Source organism: Ochlerotatus camptorhynchus, unplaced genomic scaffold (assembly GCF_037179485.1).
Source record: "Ochlerotatus camptorhynchus isolate MF236.1 unplaced genomic scaffold, CSIRO-AGI_Acam_v1.1 ptg000361l, whole genome shotgun sequence".
Lineage (NCBI taxonomy): Eukaryota > Metazoa > Arthropoda > Insecta > Diptera > Culicidae > Ochlerotatus > Ochlerotatus camptorhynchus.
Window position 1 is genome coordinate 4579715 of NW_027040849.1, and position 18284 is coordinate 4597998.

The 18284-nt window shown below is 41.0% G+C and overlaps 3 protein-coding genes across 5 annotated transcripts in view; 2 read left to right on the forward strand and 1 right to left on the reverse strand.

Annotated features, from left to right (window-relative positions):
* The first annotated feature begins 909 nt into the window (after window positions 1-909).
* On the forward strand, window positions 910-1525 carry LOC135709420 (small integral membrane protein 13). The gene is made up of 2 exons (XM_065231727.1): window positions 910-1134; window positions 1211-1525. Exons 1-2 carry the CDS (start codon window positions 1056-1058, stop codon window positions 1369-1371), a joined length of 240 nt encoding a protein of 79 aa, XP_065087799.1. The 5' UTR covers window positions 910-1055; the 3' UTR covers window positions 1372-1525.
* vnc (GNAT family N-acetyltransferase vnc) lies at window positions 1439-2079 on the forward strand. The gene has a single exon (XM_065231726.1). It carries the CDS (start codon window positions 1439-1441, stop codon window positions 2015-2017), a length of 579 nt encoding a protein of 192 aa, XP_065087798.1. The 3' UTR covers window positions 2018-2079.
* Window positions 2080-9608: 7529 nt separating this feature from the next.
* Window positions 9609-18284, reverse strand: part of p130CAS (Serine_rich_CAS and FAT-like_CAS_C domain-containing protein p130CAS) — a 420726-nt gene continuing 412050 nt past the window's right edge. For all 3 annotated transcript variants that reach the window (XM_065231801.1, XM_065231804.1, XM_065231802.1), the window contains 3 exons: window positions 11124-11872; window positions 10900-11060; window positions 9609-10831 (listed from right to left, as the gene is read on the reverse strand). In XM_065231801.1, coding sequence (XP_065087873.1) covers window positions 9906-10831; window positions 10900-11060; window positions 11124-11872 — 1836 coding nt within the window. In that variant the 3' untranslated portion in view covers window positions 9609-9905. The remainder of the gene's footprint in view (window positions 10832-10899; window positions 11061-11123; window positions 11873-18284) is intronic.

An 18284-nucleotide genomic window follows, 5' to 3' on the forward strand; every position in this document is an offset into this window, starting at 1 on the left:
GGAATGGTACATTCTGGGGAATAGCATTCTGGGGAATAGCATTCTGGGGAATGGCTTTCGGGGGAATGTCATACAATCGTCTTATTGTGTTTTCATCAAATTAAATGATTACAACACAGCAAACGTTTTATTTAACACCAAAAAATCGATTATTTTTAAATATTTGCGACGCCAAGAAAAGGGTTCTCCAGTTCCAGGTCCAGCAGGGAATCCAAACAAGGTTATCGAGGGCAACGTTCGCACACATGGCATTGGCTTTTTGCAGCTGAGGGAAACATTAGGTCGCCTTAGGTCCAAGATGACTGGAAGCGATGGCCTAGGATTGAATTGAAAGTAAAATAATTATCCACTCTGTAGATTCAGCAAAATATTAAAGTACTTACTTTTCACACAGGAGAACCAAAGAATACTCAACCTCGAAATAGCGGCAAATGATGTTTTTGACAGTATGACATTTAAAAAACTGTTCCGTAATTTTTACAAGAATCTGGTACGTTACTACCGTTAGTTTTTTAAAGACTATTTTTACAGTACGTTCGCAACAGTATTGTAGAATTGCAGTATTTACAGTTTAGATCAGTAATTTTTATTTGCAGTTTTTGGTAAATTTCGGAAAGTACGGAAATTCAGTATTATTTATTGCTGAAAGTTAGTACAACAGTGTATTTCACAAAGCTTTCGGTAAAAATTATTTTTTACAGAACGAATTTAGCAAAAAAGTACCGAATGGAATTTAAGAAATTTGGTGTGTACTACAGTTTTTTATCTGAATGGCCACATCTGTGGCACAACGTGGTTCGTACGATGTGCAGAAGCTCGTGAGAGTGTGCGTGTAACTTCGAAGTTCGAACATTCATTTGACAGCTTTTGTTTTGATCGATCAGTCAGTCAGTGCAGTTCCCCAGTTCCACATCAGTTAAATTACTCGACGTGAATAAAATTTTAAAAGTTTATTTTACAATCTTACGATTCAATAGATTTTTTTTACCATTGAACGCATTTGAGGTTTTAGTGCTCCCTGTATAATTAGTTCATAACGCAGCAAAGGCAATGCAATGAATCTTCAGGAGGGTCTGATCGCTGCATTTTCCGTATTTGCTTCACTGGTCATTGTCCTTGTTGTGGTTTGTTTAGGTTCGTTTAAGTTTTACGCATTAATCGCATTGTGTTGATCGCATTCCATTAAATGGTGTTTAAACATTATTTTCAGGTTGGTATCTGGTGTGGAAACTGTTCCTGTCCCGTTTCAAGTTGGTCCGTGAGCTGCTGGGACTGGCGCAATCGTCCGACTCGCCGACGCACGCAGAGAACCTTTCTGGAGACGGTAGCAGCAGTAGAGCACGCAACGCCCGCAAGGTGCGAAGAGATTAAACCCCCAGAGAGAAGGAGAAATTATTTTTAATTTGAAGCCCGAAGATAGCTGTCAGCTGCAACCAAAATGAATATCCGTTGCGCAAAGCCCGAAGACTTGATGAACATGCAGCATTGCAATTTGCTTTGCCTGCCGGAAAACTACCAGATGAAGTACTATTTCTACCACGGACTCACGTGGCCACAGCTCAGTTACGTGGCCGAGGATGACAAGGGCAACATCGTGGGGTACGTTTTGGCTAAAATGGAAGAACCGGAGCCGTGCGAGGAGAGCACCCATGGTCACATCACTTCATTGGCGGTGAAACGGTCCTACCGTCGGCTGGGGCTGGCTCAGAAGCTTATGAATCAGGCCTCGCATGCGATGGTGGAATGTTTCAATGCACAGTACGTTTCGCTGCACGTGCGCAAATCGAACCGGGCAGCCCTGAATCTGTACACCAATTCGTTGGGTTTCCGAATTCTGGAAATCGAACCCAAATACTATGCCGACGGGGAGGATGCCTACTCGATGCGACGTGATCTGGCCGAGCTGGCGGTGCTGTACGGTGCCGGACGGGAACTGCCACCGGAGAACAGCACCGACGGGGTGATAGCGAATCACAAGGGCGGAAACCATGCCGGGCACGATGGACATTGCTGCTGAAAGGGGGAACGTTTTTTGAATTCGATAACGAAATTGTGCACTTCAGTGTGGAGTCCGACACAATACACACAACAATTCAATAAGAAATGGTGAATGAAAATCGGCGCAGTTGTGATTTGGTCCGAAATTTCCGGAAGGTTTGTGATATTATTGATCCAAAACTGGTTTAGTATTTTCGAATAATTTACTTTATTATCGATAATATTTTGCAAACTTCATTGATTTGATGTGTTTGTTTCTTTGAATTGCGTCGTCACATTAGAAGTAACCTGTGAGTTGCTGTTTAGTTTTAAGACTACATTTACACGACTACACTCACTTAATTGGTAGTATTTAGACATTTTTTTTATAGTACCATTTCATCGATTATTCGTGTTATCTCAAGTATGAATTTATTATACAGACAGTAGTTTATATTGATACACGTCTTAGTAGCAAATTGTAGGTATAAATATAAGTACCAAACCGAATTTTCCCGATCGATTAGGTAGTGCAAAATTATCTACCTTCTTTTCTAGATTCCAATTAATTGTATTAACTTCTTCTAATCGACTCTGATGCCAAAAAGACCACTGCGAATGTCTTTTGCGTTGGAAGTTTTTCTTTTTACGAATTTTGGCTCATTTTTTCCCAATTGCAGAAAACGTGTAATTTGGTGTGCGCTATTTGCTTACTCTTAAGGTAATGCGTTTCAAATGTTTTTTTAATTCAAACCATAAACTCAGAAAAATTAACATAGTTGAATACTGATCCTATTTACAGAACTGACTCATGCGGGGGGCTTAGGAATATGCATTGACTTCTAAATTAGGTAGATTAGGTTAGGTGCTACACGGCGAAACGAACAGTCAGTTAGATAGACATTGATGGTGGAAAATTGGTTTCTGTTTCGCTCTTCGATTTTCGTCCAATCGTACCATGGTTTTCAAGTTAGGTTACGTGAAAAATTGTTGTCGATTAGTTGTATTATATATATATCACAATGGTAATATACAATGCGTTTATTAGTAGTGACAGTTTCTGATTGATTATTATGAAATGCGATTTTTCGTTTTTTCCGTGTAGACAAAAATCTGACTTTTCGAAAAATTTAAAGTTTTGACTTTATGTTTACAAAATTTTTTTTTCTGTTTTTGGCATTGTATGTTCTGTTATGTTGGCCCACTTAGTTGGTAAAGTTTTTTACCGGTGAATTCTGATACTTTTTTTTTCGATGTGTATTGGTTGTTTGCTTTCTGATGAGTGGTAGATTGTTTTGATAGTGTAGGTAAATTGACCAAGAATGCTTTTCAAATGTTGTTTTCAATGTTTCTCTGAAGTTTTTTGAATAAATTGTTCTAAAGTTCTCTTAACGTCTCTGATCTGAACTAATACCCACTATTGAGAATTCCGGAGGTATCCCTGGATTTGGAAATTTATAAGCCTTCTTAAGGATCTCTTGAATTTCTCTGAAGATCACTAAACTCTTCTAATGAATTCAGCAAGCAGCTGAAATATTGGGACAGCGTTTTAGGGTTAATTATCTAATTTCCGGCCTATTAAGCACAACCCGCACTTAGTCTTTCTTAATCTAGTGCAGTTTAGTACCAAACGGAACGTTATTACTGATGGCTTCCAAATTTATTTACCTTTCCGTACGTACCGTAAGATGTGATAAAAAGAAACCAATCGTTGAGATATTGTCAAAAGTCTAACCAGTGATGGAAAAGTTCATCAAAGTTCCCTATGACTCGCGAACTTTTCCCTTGGTGAACTTCGTGAAATATCGCGAACTTTTCCAACACTGAGTCTAACACTGCTTCTTGACGCCAAACTCGGCCTACGGATTCAAAACTTGGCCTAACGCATTGAAACGCCAATGAATTCACTTCGGCCTATCGGATGAAGATAAAAAGTGATTCGGTCGGAACACTTCTTTTGTTTTTGGGAATACTGGGTGCAAATCTTTATATCACGCATTCTCGTCGACTTCGTTCCGTAGCTTATAAACTAAAGTATCGTACCAAACGCACAATTGACTTGTTGACTCTGAAATCAAGGATTTATTTGAAGTTTTCTGCTCGATAGGCCCAAAATGGGCGATTAGGCCGAAGTAGTTATCTACCCTATATGTCGGCAGATTGTAAAAAAGGTAATCAATGTTAGCATTAGCATTAGCATAAAACAAGTTACACAATATCGTAGGTGGTACGAATTCAAAACTATTAAGGGGGTATTCCCGATCTTTTTTTTCAAAAAATCAAATTTTTTTTTTTCACGTTTTTTTGTACTTTAGACTATATACTTTCATCCCCCCAAGCCGTTTTCCGATCAGTGAATTCGGTGTCCAGGCATAGCTGACTAATGGTAAGAACCCCCAAATGGTTTTAACTAAAGTCAAAACTTTAAACGCGTTTTTCTCGAAACCACATTTTTTTTATCGGGCGAAGATTTTTCTCAGAAACTATAAGAGATATTGACTTGAATCTTTGCGCATTTTGTTCCTTATTAAATTCTTTGGAGCTTCTCCCACTTTTAGCCAAAAATATTAACATTTAAAATTGTTTGAAGCACCTTAAAGCTGCAAAAAAGCGGGCTAAAAATCGCCTGTTTTTTCATATGGCCGCCATTTTGTTAATTTGCAAGATTTTTTGCTGCCAACGGGAGAAGCTCCAGAGAATCTTATGCAGATTATAATTTCATCACGAAATCTGTTTCAGATGAAGCCGTTCCAGAGAAAAGTCTTCGCCCGTCCAGGCGTTTGCGGCGAACAGGGGTCTGTTTGCCACCATTTTGTGACGTCATTAATGTCTTTTTTTATGTCGAAAAAAATTTATTTGTAAACTTGAATGTTCAATAAACAAGAATCCCAAAGAGTTAGGCGCATTACTATTCATTTTCCTTGAAAAAAAATTAATTGAAAAACAGGCCGAAAAAAGGTAAAAGATAGGGAATACCCCCTTAAGAGCAAGACGGACATCTATTACTGGACAGATAGTAAGTAGGAAATAATTACTATGTCCCAGATAAAGACATATCCCTTTCCAACAGTTAAGGGTTGTCCTGGCCACGTCCTTGCAACTAGGAAGGATAGCAAAGGTATGTTAGTCCAACATTTATTTAAGAGAGATGCAGAGAACCCTACGACCCCTCATAAATGTCTCAGGAATTTAGCAATTTTGTTAGTACACTGAGGAAATAATTCGTTGGAATTTCATACGAAATGTTTATGGAATTTAACCAAAAGAATTTGATAACGGCACAAAAGCATTTGTAAACAAGCTTTCTAATGCCCTTTACACGTGAACCAAAGTACGCCCACGCAAACCAACAACATCATCGGATAGGGCAACTATCACCTTTCCGAAAGTGGTATTGGTTTGCGTGGGCATACTTTGGTTCGCGTGAAAAGGGCCTTAGAAAGTTTGTTTACAAATGCTCATTGCAGAGCAGACTGGAACCGAACCATGGACGTTGAGATTACGGGGCCCGTGTGTTGACCATTCGTCTATCAACGCTTGTGAAAATGAAATGGTTAAAGGCGCATAAAAGCAAGCTCAATGAAAATAAACTTATTTTTGAGTTCATTTATTATTACTCAATAGTTGAGTAAATTTTAACCAACGCCGCTTTTCTGATTCACTCAACGGCGGACCTCAAATGATAGAACCCAACGTTGAGTTTTTTTAAACTTAATTTTGAGTATTGTTTCTTACCGTGTATATGCCTTTTGAAACTGAATTGAATGTACAGTCAGGAATCCTTATTGCCGGGGTAACGGGGGCGTGAATAAGGAACCGCGAATAAGGATACCCACAGCTTATGGGATTTTCACTAATGGGGGCTGTAGTGGATTATCTCATTTGTTTCAATACATAAAGCTATACTGTCTTCGACAAAGTTGCTGTACTGGGTTAGACCAACAAGCCTGTGCCATTGGATTCAGGTTAAATTGGGAACTACGCCGCTAGAGGCGCTTCACTTTTATGTTACTTATGACGGGCGCTATAATATATGGATCATATTTGCAACATAGAATATTTCGTGATCCTGACCATATAGAAAGTTACTGTCTTCAGCAAAGTTGTTCAGGTGATCAAGTCCTTTCGGATGGTGGCCATATTAGTTCAGCACTCTCTCACTACGCAGCGCTAGTGTGCATGTGCAATTCCTATATAAACTGTATCTCGAGAGCCTGGCCATATAGAAAGTTGCTGTTTTCAGCAAAGTTGTGCAGGTGATCAAGTCCTTTTGGATGGTGGCCATATTAGTTCAGAACTCTCTCACTACGCAGCGCTAGTGTGCATGTGCAATTCTTATATAAACTGTATCTCGAGAGCCTGGCCATACAGAAAGTTGCTGTTTTCAGCAAAGTTGTGCAGGTGAGCAAGTCCTTTCGGATGATGTTCATATTAGTTCAGTACACCTCACTACGCGGCGCTAGTGTGCAAGTAAATTTCCTGTATAAGCTGTATCTCGAGAACCTGGCCATATAGAAGGTTACTGTCTTGAGAAAAGTTGTTCACGTCACTAAGTCCTTTCGGATGATGGTCATATTATTTCAGAACCCTCACACTACGTGGCGCTAGTGTGCACATGAACTTCCTTAATATGTTATGACTCCAAAACTTATCCATATAAGATGTTGCTGTGCAATGTGAGAACAGGAACTGGAAATCGATGTCAGATGCCATTTTGGAATCCAAGATGGCGGCCATCGGTTCAAGAAAAACTGTCAAATACCGTACAATATGGATATTTTTGGAATGGGGATGACGTGTAGAGGCCGGAAATCGTTGCCAGACGTCATTTTGGAATCCAAGATGGCGGCCATCGGGTCAAGAAAAACTGTCAAATACCCTATAATACGGATATTTTCGGATAGGAGATGACATGTAGAGACCGGAAATCGATGTCAGATGCCATTTTGTAATCCAAGATGGCGGCCATCGGGTCAAGAAAAACTGTCAAATACTCTACAATATGAGTATTTCCGGAAAGGGAACGACGTGTAGAGGCCAAAAATCGATGCCAGATGCCATTTTGAAATTCAAGATTACGGCCATTGGTTCAATAAAAACTGTCAAATACCCTACAATATGAGTATTTCCGGACGTGTAGAGGCCGGAAACCGATACTAGGCGCCATTTTAAAAACCAAGATGGCGGCCATCGGATTTAAGAAAAACTGTCAAATATCCTACAATGTGGGAATTTCCGAAAAGGGACGACGTGTAAAGGTCAGATATACATTCCAGACGCTATTTTGGGATCCAATATGGCGGCAACATGTTTTCCATAAATAAGGCTTACCAAGCATATTGCGTATAATTTATTGTGTATAGCGTATCATTGAGCAAGATCGCAACATAACGTGGAAAATTCCGCAAAACAATAAAATGCTTTGCTACAGATTTAATCCACATTTTGTTTTCTCTTTCGATAACAAAGAACCAACCAGCGCTGTCATGTTTTATGCATTCTAGTCACTCTCGTTCTTCCACACCGTGAGATGGGTCTCGACTTCCCTTAGCAAATCTTGCATTTTTGCACTCCGTTCAACATTGCTGTCCAATGTGTAGAAACTTTCGACCTCGGATAGTTGATTTAGTTTTAACTCGATTTCTGCCGCACCAGGTGGTGGATGAAAATATCAACCATATTCACTGTAGAGTGGTCCAGGAATAAATCTGTAGTTTACGATAGAAAAAAACAAAACAATTAAAAGCGTTTTATTGTTTTGAGGAATTTTCCACGTTATGTTGCGATCTTGCTCAGTGATACGCTATACACAATAAATTATACGCAATATTCTTGGTAAGCCTTATACATGGAAAACATGTTTTTTTTAACTAGTTCGTTTATTTGGAAGGCTCAATCACGTTAGCTTTACGGAGCCGATAGTTTATTGTTCTTTGTTAGTAACAACATTCACTTAATTCTATGTCTAGTAGGAGTTGGGCCGAATACTCGCGGCTTACTCGAGGTAAGAGAGGTACATTGTCGAAGGATAGGATCAGGGGAGGAGCTTGGGGGTAAGGTTTCGTTGTCTCATCAGAGCGTTGTCACCAGTATGAACGGTAGTGCAGGATTCCAAAATAGCGTCTGGAATCTATATCTGGCCTCTACACTTCGTCCATTTTCGGAAATTCCCACATTGTAGTGTATTTGACAGTTTTTTTTAAACTGATAGCCGCCATCTTGGATTTCAAAATGGCATCTGGCATCGATTTCCAGCCTCTACACGTCGTTTCCTTTCCGGAAATACTCATATTGTAGAGTATTTGACAGTTTTTCTTGACCCGATGGCCACCATCTTGGATCCCAAAATGTCGTCTGGCATCTATTTCCGGCCTCTACACGTCGTCTCCTTCCAAAAATATCCATATTGTAGGGTATTTGACAGTTTTTCTTGAACCTATCGTTGCCATCTTGGATTACAAAATGGCATCTGACATCGATTTCCGGTCTCTACATGTCATCTCCTATCCGAAAATACCCATGTTGTTGGGTATTTGACAGTTTTTCTTGAAACGATGGCAACCATCTTGGATTCCAAAATGGCGTCTGACATCGATTTTCGGCCTCTACACGTCGTTCCCTATCTGGAAATACCCATATGGTAGGGTGTTTGACAGTTTTTCTTGACACGATGGTCGCCATCTTTTATTCCAAAATGGCGTCTGGCATCGATTTCTGGCATCTACACGTCGTTCCCTCTCGGGAAATACCCGTATTATAGGGTATTTGACAGTTTCTCTTGACCCGATGGCCGCCATCTTGGATTCCAAAATGACGTCTGGCATCGATTTCCGGCCTCTACACGTCGTCCCCTTTCCAAAAATATCTATATTGTAGGGTATTTGACAGTTTTTCTTGAACCGATGGCCGCCATCTTGGATTCCAAAATGGCATCTGACATCAATTTCCAGCCTCTACACGTCATCTCTTTTCCGGTTCCTGTTCTAACATTGCACAGCAACATCTTATATGGAAAAGTTTGGAGACATTACATATTAAGGAAGTTCATGTGTACACTAGCGCCGCGTAGTGTGAGAGTTCTGAAATAATATGACGATCATCCGAAAGGACTTAGTCACCTGAACAACTTTGCTGAAAACAGCAACTTTCTATATGGCCAGGCTCTCGAAATACAGTTTATATAGGAATTGCACATGCACACTAGCGCTGCGTAGTGAGAGAGTGCTGAACTAATATGGCCACCATCCGAAAGGACTTGATCACCTGAACAACTTTGCTGAAGACAGTAACTTTCTATATGGTCAGGATCACGAAATATTCTATGTTGGAAATATGATCCATATATTATAGCGCCCGTCATAAGTAACATAAAAGTGAAGCGCCTCTAGCGGCGTAGTTCCCAATTTAACCTGAATCCAATGGCACAGGCTTGTTGGTCTAACCCAGTACAGCAACTTTGTCGAAGACAGTATAGCTTTATGTATTGAAACAAATGAGATAATCCACTACAGCCCCCATTAGTGAAAATCCCATAAGCTGTGGGTATCCTTATTCGCGGATAGCCCGGCAATAAGGATCCGGCAATAAGAGATACCGGCAATAAGGAATCCGGCAATAAGGATTCCTGACTGTAATCATGACCCAAGTTGACACTAATCACATACAGAAAATCAACGTAATTGGTTGAAGGACAGCGGAGAAATAGCGGTGGGTGGACGGTACCACCCACCGCATACATGAAGCGAATGCTGTATTTGTTTCAGGTTAAATGAGAAAATACTGAATAATTTCCCGCGATATACGAGCTATAACCGTTCCCCCAATCGCAAACCAATCCACCTCTCAGAAAACAAAACCCAAAAGAATGCTCAAATTTGAGATCACTAGACATGATAGCTTTAGAAAATCGAACCCTAGGAATGGGCTGCTTACTGCTGCACCGCGTCCAGCATGGCGATCTTCAGATCGCTAGCCAGATGCGAAATGTCCACCACGGAATCGACCATCTCCTGGACGGCCGTCACACTGGGAAAGTGCTGGGCCGCTTTCTTCGTCTTGGCCACGCACGTTTTGAGCGCTTCGGACAGGGCATCCGCGCACTGCAGCACCCGCGTTTTGACGTTCTCCCGCGACACGTTCCGATGCACAATGTCCCCGATGTTGACCAGATTGTGGGCACTCAGCACAACGAACTTTCCGTAGGCGAGGAAAAACTTCGGCGGCTGATTGTGCTCCACCGTCTGCAGGAAGGCGTCGATCGCTTGCGTTAGGTATCCCATGTGCGTCACCGTTTGCGTGGCATAGTAAACCAGTACGGATTTGTCGTTCGGGTTTAGGGCTTCCGTTTTATCGCTGCCGGCGGCTGCTGCCGCGTCCGCATTCCGCACCACGTTCTCAAAGTTCTTCTTCAAATCCTGCGGCAGTGCGTCGTGAATTTCGGCGTTGGATTTGGCCGAGGCTTCCTTCGATTCTAAACTCACGTAGTCGTAGTCTTCGGGCCATTCGCCTTGGTTATTATTGTGGTTGATACTTCCGGGTGTGGTCTTGCTGTGTCCGGTTGGAGTTTGTGGTGTTGTGGCAGTGGAAGAGGAAGTGCTTCGCTTGAACAAGAGCGTTCCGTTGCCTTGGATGAACGAAGCCGTCTGTCGGACGTCCTCCGTCAACGTTTGGGCACATGCAATCAGCTGATCCAAACTGTCCGGAGGTAGTTGCTGTTGGAGCTTCTGCGTGGCCTCAGGTCGCTGGAGCGTCACCATGGTCCAGCCTTGGTTGTCCAGGTTTTGTGATGCCTCGTGAACGAGTTTATCCGCGTCGCGCAAAGCTTTCACCAGCGGTCTCAGCTTCTGTGCTAGGCCTACGAAAGTTAAAGAATAATTCGGTTAGTCAACAGCTTCTAAAACCGCGACTTATGTACGAAATTACCTTTATCCTCAGCTTTGGATGCATTTCCCAGTGCACCGTCGCCAAACTCGGCTAGATCGTGCAGAGCAGTTCGGAGCCGCACAGCGGCCAACTTTAGATCCATCAAAATCGGATCCAGTTTTTCCTTTGTCCTCCAATTAGGCGAGACAAAGCCAAGAAGTCTGCAAATGATCCAAAATCGGGTTACTATTCTACCTGATACGGCAGAATTCGTGAATACATACCTTGAAACGGCGGAAGTCGCTTCGTTCTGTAACCGAGCGAGAGTCTCCAGCGCGGACGACAATTCCAGCGGAAGTTCCTTCGCGGGAAGTGGCGTTTGCACCTGGTGCTGCTGCTGCTGCTGCTGCTGTTGCTGCTGGTGAAGAGGAGTCTGAGGAACATCGTAAGTACTAGTGCTGGAGGAAAACGACGACATCGACATCGAATGGTTGCTGCTGAAGATGCCACTGGTCTGCGAATGGGGTGTGGCAGGTTGCTGCTGTTGCTGGTGCGGTGGGGGAGGTGTGGAACGTATCGAAACGGGATTCCTCCGTGGAACGTCATAATCGGGCATGTTGGCCAGGGAGGATCGATTCGAAGAGGACAGACTCAGACTGTCCGAGGTGAGCAGCGAGGAATTGGAACTACTGGGGGTGAGGTTCTGTTGAGCAAGTAGGTTGTTCACCGGTCGCGGGACGTCGTAGGATTCCTCCATTCTGTAGCTGAAGTGGTGATGCGCTGGGTGATGATGGCTGCTGTAGTTCGGGGTGTGCGGCGAATGGTGCGGATTTTGGTGGCTGTAGTGTGGCGGTGTTCGTGACCACGCCCGTGGTGAGTCGTAGTTTATGGGAACGGCCGGCTTCGGGACGTCGTATGTGTCGAGGGCGTCGGCCGAAGCGGAATGCTGCTGATACGGGCTGCCTCCTCGGGTCGTCGGGGTCGGTAGCAGGTCATACAGATAGACGTCTCCACATTTCTGGGGTGTGAGAACCTGGCGGGAGGGAAAGAGATAAACGGGAAATTCGTTCATTATAAGGTACAAACGACAGGAATGGTAAAGTTTTGTGAGCGGCAGACAAGGAATAAACTTTTCAGACTGCAAGTGGTAGAGAAGGAGGTAAATGCGATAGCATTTGGCCTTTTCTCAGCGCCGAGGCTGACGAAGAAATGCAATTGAAAAGAGCTTTTTTATTGCATTCTTAGAGTTACGATGATGATAGATTCCTCAACCTCTACAATGTGAAGGAAGTGACATCCGATAATGAATAGTTATGAGCTCTTGTATTTTTTTTTGCAGGGAAGTTTATAAAAATGAGCGGTGAATGCAGGTCGAGCGCTGAACGGGCTTATTCAGCGCTCGACCTGCATTCACCGCTCATTTTTATAAACTTTCCTGGTAAAATTCACAAAATTAGTTCATGCGTTTAACCGTCTGATTCATTCGTTTAAGATGCCTGCTGATGATATTTAATATTATATTTATTTTCAACTATTGTTTGACCAGATAGTTATTGAGGAACATTTGACAATTCCATGGAACATGGAATTGCTACCATGAGTGTTTTGATTTGGCTGTGGGAGACGAAAAATATGACATTTTAAATTCTTATGAAAACTCTAATTCTTTCGACTCAAACGCAAAGGTTGGGAGTTTTGAAATATTTTTTGTGATGAGAACTCCAGGTGAACCTAAACTCGAGAAGTAGTTATGAATACTGATGCACCGAATAGTGCTATTTGGTTAGGTATTCGGCATTTACACCAAAATGTTATCTAATATTCGGCCATTTCCAATCTAACAAGTGAAGCATAACTATTCAAGTCGACGTATCGAATTTTGTAAACTATCACTTCAATCGACGATTTGTGGCAACTGCTAGCTCACTCACAGAAACTAGCAACACCAGCTAGTAGGGGAAAGATTCCGCTTCCTGATGCTGGTGTTTGTTTGGATGGGTGAGTTAGCAGTTAAGACAAATCGTCGATTGAAGTGATTGTTTACAAAAGCAGATACGTCGATTTGAATCATTTGAATAGTTGCGCTTGAAGTGGCCGACAAGGTGTTTGAGCAAAATTTTGAGACACCCAAGCTTGATATTCAGCCGAATACTATGGTGGCCAAATACTCGGTGCATCAGATTAGTTATGAGCTGTAGCATTCCAAGGAGAATTCCAGATGAATTTTAAAAATTTCAAAAGTATCCCGACGAAAACTCCAAGGAACTGCTGAACAAAGTTTCAAGGGAATGCTGATATGAACTATTAGAGTAGTTCCAAAAGAATTCGGAGTAATTGCTGGGAGCATTTCTCATCACACACTTCGCAATTTCAAGAGCTCAAATCTCAAGCTTCTCGATGCCTAAGGCCGTTCGCAATGCTGTTATATTTTGAAACTAGAACAGAAACTCACCCCTCGCAATGCTGAGTTGCAGTTTCATTGCTCGAACACTATTTTGCACAATATTTGCAACTGCTCGACAATTCAGTGTTATTTCTGACCGGGTTTTAATGTATTTGTTGATGTTTCTCATAAATGTGCAGAGAACTTCATAGTAGTGAAGAGGATTTAATAGAACTTTGGGAATTTTACAGAAGTTTCGGGAACTTCTTAGAAGTTTGGAGATATTTCACTTTCATAGAAGTTCGGAGAACTTTATAAACATACGAAGAGCTTCACAAAAATATCGGAGAACTTCATAGAAAACAAGTTTCAGAGAGTATCATTGAAGTTCAGGTAATTTCATAGAAGTGAGAGTTATTTTATAAAAGATCGCGGAACATCAAAGAACTTCTGAGAATTTCATGAAAACGCTTGCGTCTTTTACATCAAACAGATATTCTCTCATATGGTTTCAGGCAGCTCAGAAATTATTCCAACGATCTTCAGGTGTTCTAAGATCTCCATGAAGTCCTATTGATATATTTTCAAGGCTTCAGATCTTCAACTATCCAACAATTCAAATCACGTTTATTAGATGTTCTCTTATGATACCAGCACAGACAAACAGACATAACTCTCGCAAGTTGTTCATCGAAGAAGCATTTAACGGACAATTTAACACTACCGCCATCTGTTCAGCGTAGTGCCCACCACAGTGTACTCAATAGATGGCGGTGATGTTTTAGCGACGATGTTTTACAGTGATTTGTTCAGTTGTTCAGAAATTATTCCGAAGACCGTCAGGCAGGCTTGCAATTGCTCATTACAGCTAAAATGCTATTTTTCGTAATTATGAAACAATGAGATACTATAATGATAATTTTTATTTGTAAGATGCAAGAAGAGGTGGTAAAGTTTGTCACAACTAGCGATTTTATGATCGCTGATTGCTCGCTCATCGCGTTGCTCATCGTTACAGCTAATTGTTATTGTGACCCTCTGAAAGCTAATTTGACATGTTTTATGTGTCATACACACACTTTACCATCTCTTCTTGCATATTATTAATAAGAATTATCATTACAATATCTCATAGCTTCATAAATCCGAAAAATAGCATTTTAGCTGTAATGAGCATTTGCAAGCTTGCCGTCAGGTAATCAGAGATCCCCATGATAACCTCAGGTTACCTTTTCAAGACGTCCGGTTGATCAGGTATCATGCTGAAAATATCCAACAATCCAAATCACATCTATAAGATATTCTCACATAGGACATCAGGCAGTGGAAAAATTATTCCAAAGACCTTCATGTGTTTTAAGATTTTAATAAAGCCCTGTGGATACTTTTGCAAGACTTCAGTTTGAACAGGTACTATTCTATCAAGCTATACAACAATTCAAATCACATCTCCCAGATATTATTTCATGATACCAGGTGGCTCAGAATATATTCCAAAGACCGTCAGGTAATCAGAGATCTCCAAAAACTTGTCATGATATTTTTTTCAATTCTTCAGGTTGATCATGCACTATTCTGAAGATCTTCAACTCAGAGTCGATGTTATAATAAGAGTCCCACCAAGAGAAAATGTTGCGAACAAGCAGCACTGTTTGTGATTTATTTTTTGTCAGAGTAAACGGCAACCAGATTTTTTGCGTTAGCATCGGATGACTTTCATTCAGAAGAGAAAAATATCATGTCGATAACGGAGCTTTCAGGAGACAAAAATAATTATAGAATCTGAAAAATGTTCAAACAAGTGCTTGGTATAAATTATAAATACCACAATGTACTAAATAAAGCGAAGAAATGTTTTTCATCTAAAATTACTAAAATATTGTCAGTAATGAATGCAATACTTGTAGTTCACTGGCTGCGGGAACAATAATGCTTATTTACTTTGCTTATTAGGTACCCCGCTTGACAATTCGATTGGTACTTCTGGCTTCACTCTTATTATAACATTGATTCTGCTTAAACTGTCCAACAATTTAAATCACGTCTCACAAATATTCACCCGTGATACCAGGTTGCTCGGAAATTGTTTCAAAGACCCTGAGGTGATCAGCAATCTCCATAAATAATCAACAATCTAAATCACACCCCTAAGATATTTTCACAACCCTACAACTACAGGTAATCAGAGATCTCCATCAAGCACTCAGAATATTTTTTTCAAGTCTTCAAGTGATCCCAAACTGTGCAACACTTAAAATGATGCCTCTCAGATATTCTCTCAGGAAACTAGACGAGTCCAAATTTTTCCAAAGATCTTCTGGTGATCAGAGATCTCCAAAAATTTCTCTGGATTTGTTTTCAATACTTCTGGTTGATCAATTATTCTGAAGATCTTCTACTGTCCAGCAATTCAACCACACAGGTTACTCTAAGACTAGTAGGTCCCGAAGAAACGTGCTCAACTTTTTGGCTCAGCTCTGGTACTATCTTCGGTCCCAAGCTAATCGATTCACCCCTCGAAACATAGGAAAATTCACTAACCCCTCATTTTATCTGTCAAACTTTCATAGCGAATCAAAACAAACATTGTGTAGTACTAGCTTGGGACCAATAGGCTAGTCAAGTAGTGAGCCAATTTAAAATCGTTAGTTTCGTATTGATTGTTGATTCAACTTACGTCTCTCAGATATTCTCTTATGATATCAGGTTGCTCAGAAATTATTCCAGAGGCCATCAGGTGATCAGAGATCTTCATTAAATCGTCAGGATGTTTTTTCAAGCCTTCAGGTTAAATAGGTATCATTCTGAAGGTATCCAACGATTCAAATTGTGTCTCTCAGATATTCTCTTATGATGACTCAGAAATTATTACAAAGACCTTCAGGTGATCAGAAATCTTCAAAAAAAATCTTTTTATACGTATTTTTTTCAATACAGTCAACTTTCGATCGTTGGGCATAATCCGTAGCCCACTTAGTGGAAGCATAGAGGTAACTCTAAGACTAGAAGGTCCCGAAGAAACGTGCTCAACTTTTTGGCTCAGCTCTGGTACTCTCTTCGGTCCCAAGCTAATCGATTCACCCCTCGAAACATAGGAAAAACCAATAACCCTTCATTTTATCTGTCAAACTTTCACAGCGAATCAAAGCAAACATAGTGTAGTACTAGAATTTCGACTAGGGTACGCTTATAGATGTTCTTGGGACCAATATGCTAGTCAAGTAGTGAGCCAATTTAAAATCGTTAGTTTCCACTGGTGTGGAAGTTGGGTTGAGCTGTCAAGCCTGAAAATTGGTTGAGGGATACACATACAGATACACATATCATCGCAATCCTTTATTAAATTTCCGAATTGTTCATACATGAGCCCCTCGAAAATGAATCAGCACTGTCAGAAATGACGTTTGACTTCGATTTAGGTTGGCTATAGCCCAACTAACGGGAGCCCACCGAGCGAAATTTGACTGTACTTCAGGATGATCAAGTATTATTATAAACAACAATCAATACGAAACAAACGATTTAAAATTGGCTCACTACTTGACTAGCCTATTGGTCCCAAGCAAACGATTAACGTACCCCATTCTAGTCGAAATTCTAGTACTACGCAATGTTTGTTTTGATTCGCTATGAAAGTTTGACAGATAAAATGAGGGGTTATTGGTTTTTCCTATGTTTCGAGGGGTGAATCGATAAGCTTGGGACCGAAGATAGTACCAGAGCTGAGCCAAAAAGTTGAGCACGTTATTTCGGGACCTTCTAGTCTTAGAGTTACCTCTATGTTATAAAGCTCTTAAACTTTCAAAAACAAAACTTCAAATCACGTCTCTCTGATATTCAACCCTGATACCAGTATGATCGGACATTATTTGAAAAGCACCAGGTGATCAGTGATCATGAAATCCTAGAGAGACATTATTTCAAGACATGAGGTTCAGCAGGTACCATTTTGAATATCTCAAACAGTTCAATAAGTTAAATCACGTCTCTTAGATATTCTCTGATGGAACTAGGTGACTCAGAAAATATTCCTAATACGATCAGGTGATCAGAGCTCTACAAAGCCTTCTCTGGATATTTTTCAATACTTCAGGTTGATCCAAGTATTATTCTGAAGATATTTAGCTGTCAAAATATTTCAAATTAAGTCTCTCCGATATTCTCCCATGAGACCAGGTGCCTCGGGCTATCTTTGTGTTGGCGTGTAGTTTTTCGGTGCTCGCATTTGAATAGTATTGTGTCCCGGGCGCGATAATTTGATTTAGAATGGTTTGTGCTGATGTTTTCCTCCTGTTGTGTTGCTTAGGTGCCTGGTGTGCTCTCGCTTTCCTTTGTTGCCGGTGTAACTCGACCGCGCTGATCTATTGTTATGTTTTTGCGATGTGCATTGATTTTGTGCACAGAGTGATTTGCAGAAGAAAAGTGATATTTAGTTATTGTGCGGTTGAAATCGCTGGAGGAGGAATTGTTTAAAAATGACTAGAGAAAAATAAGCATCGGGAATGCGCTCCCGGATATATTCATTTGGTGAGTACATTCTAGTTGAAGATTGTTCGTGATTTGGACGTGTCTGCTTTTGTGGACAGTGCGTTTGATGGTCGGTTTGGTGTGGTTGGTGGCTCGCTCGCGCGTGCTGCGCCGCTATCAGGTAGGGGAAAATTTCCCCTATCTGATGGTGGTGTTGACATGCGTAATCGAGATTTATTTTCATCGTTCCCATTTGTCAGAGGTATGACCTCCATCGCATGAAGCATGTTCCTTGAGTTTTTGCGTCTTCATGATTTTTTTTTATTCAAGTTGATGCATGATTCGTTAAGAAAATAAATGTCGCGATCAAACATGCAAGCTTGGCACTTGACCGATTAGTTTTTGTTGTGTTGTTAGGTGTGTCCTTAACATGATCATGAGGGCCGTGGTTGAAGACTGACGGTAGTCACGGCGGGGTGTGTTTGATTGTGGGGTATGGTGGTTTTGATGACGAAATATTAAAGAGAAAACAGTCGTTTTAAAGCGGAGAACTTTGAGATTTTGGCGTAATTGTTTTTGTAAACAAACATGTCAA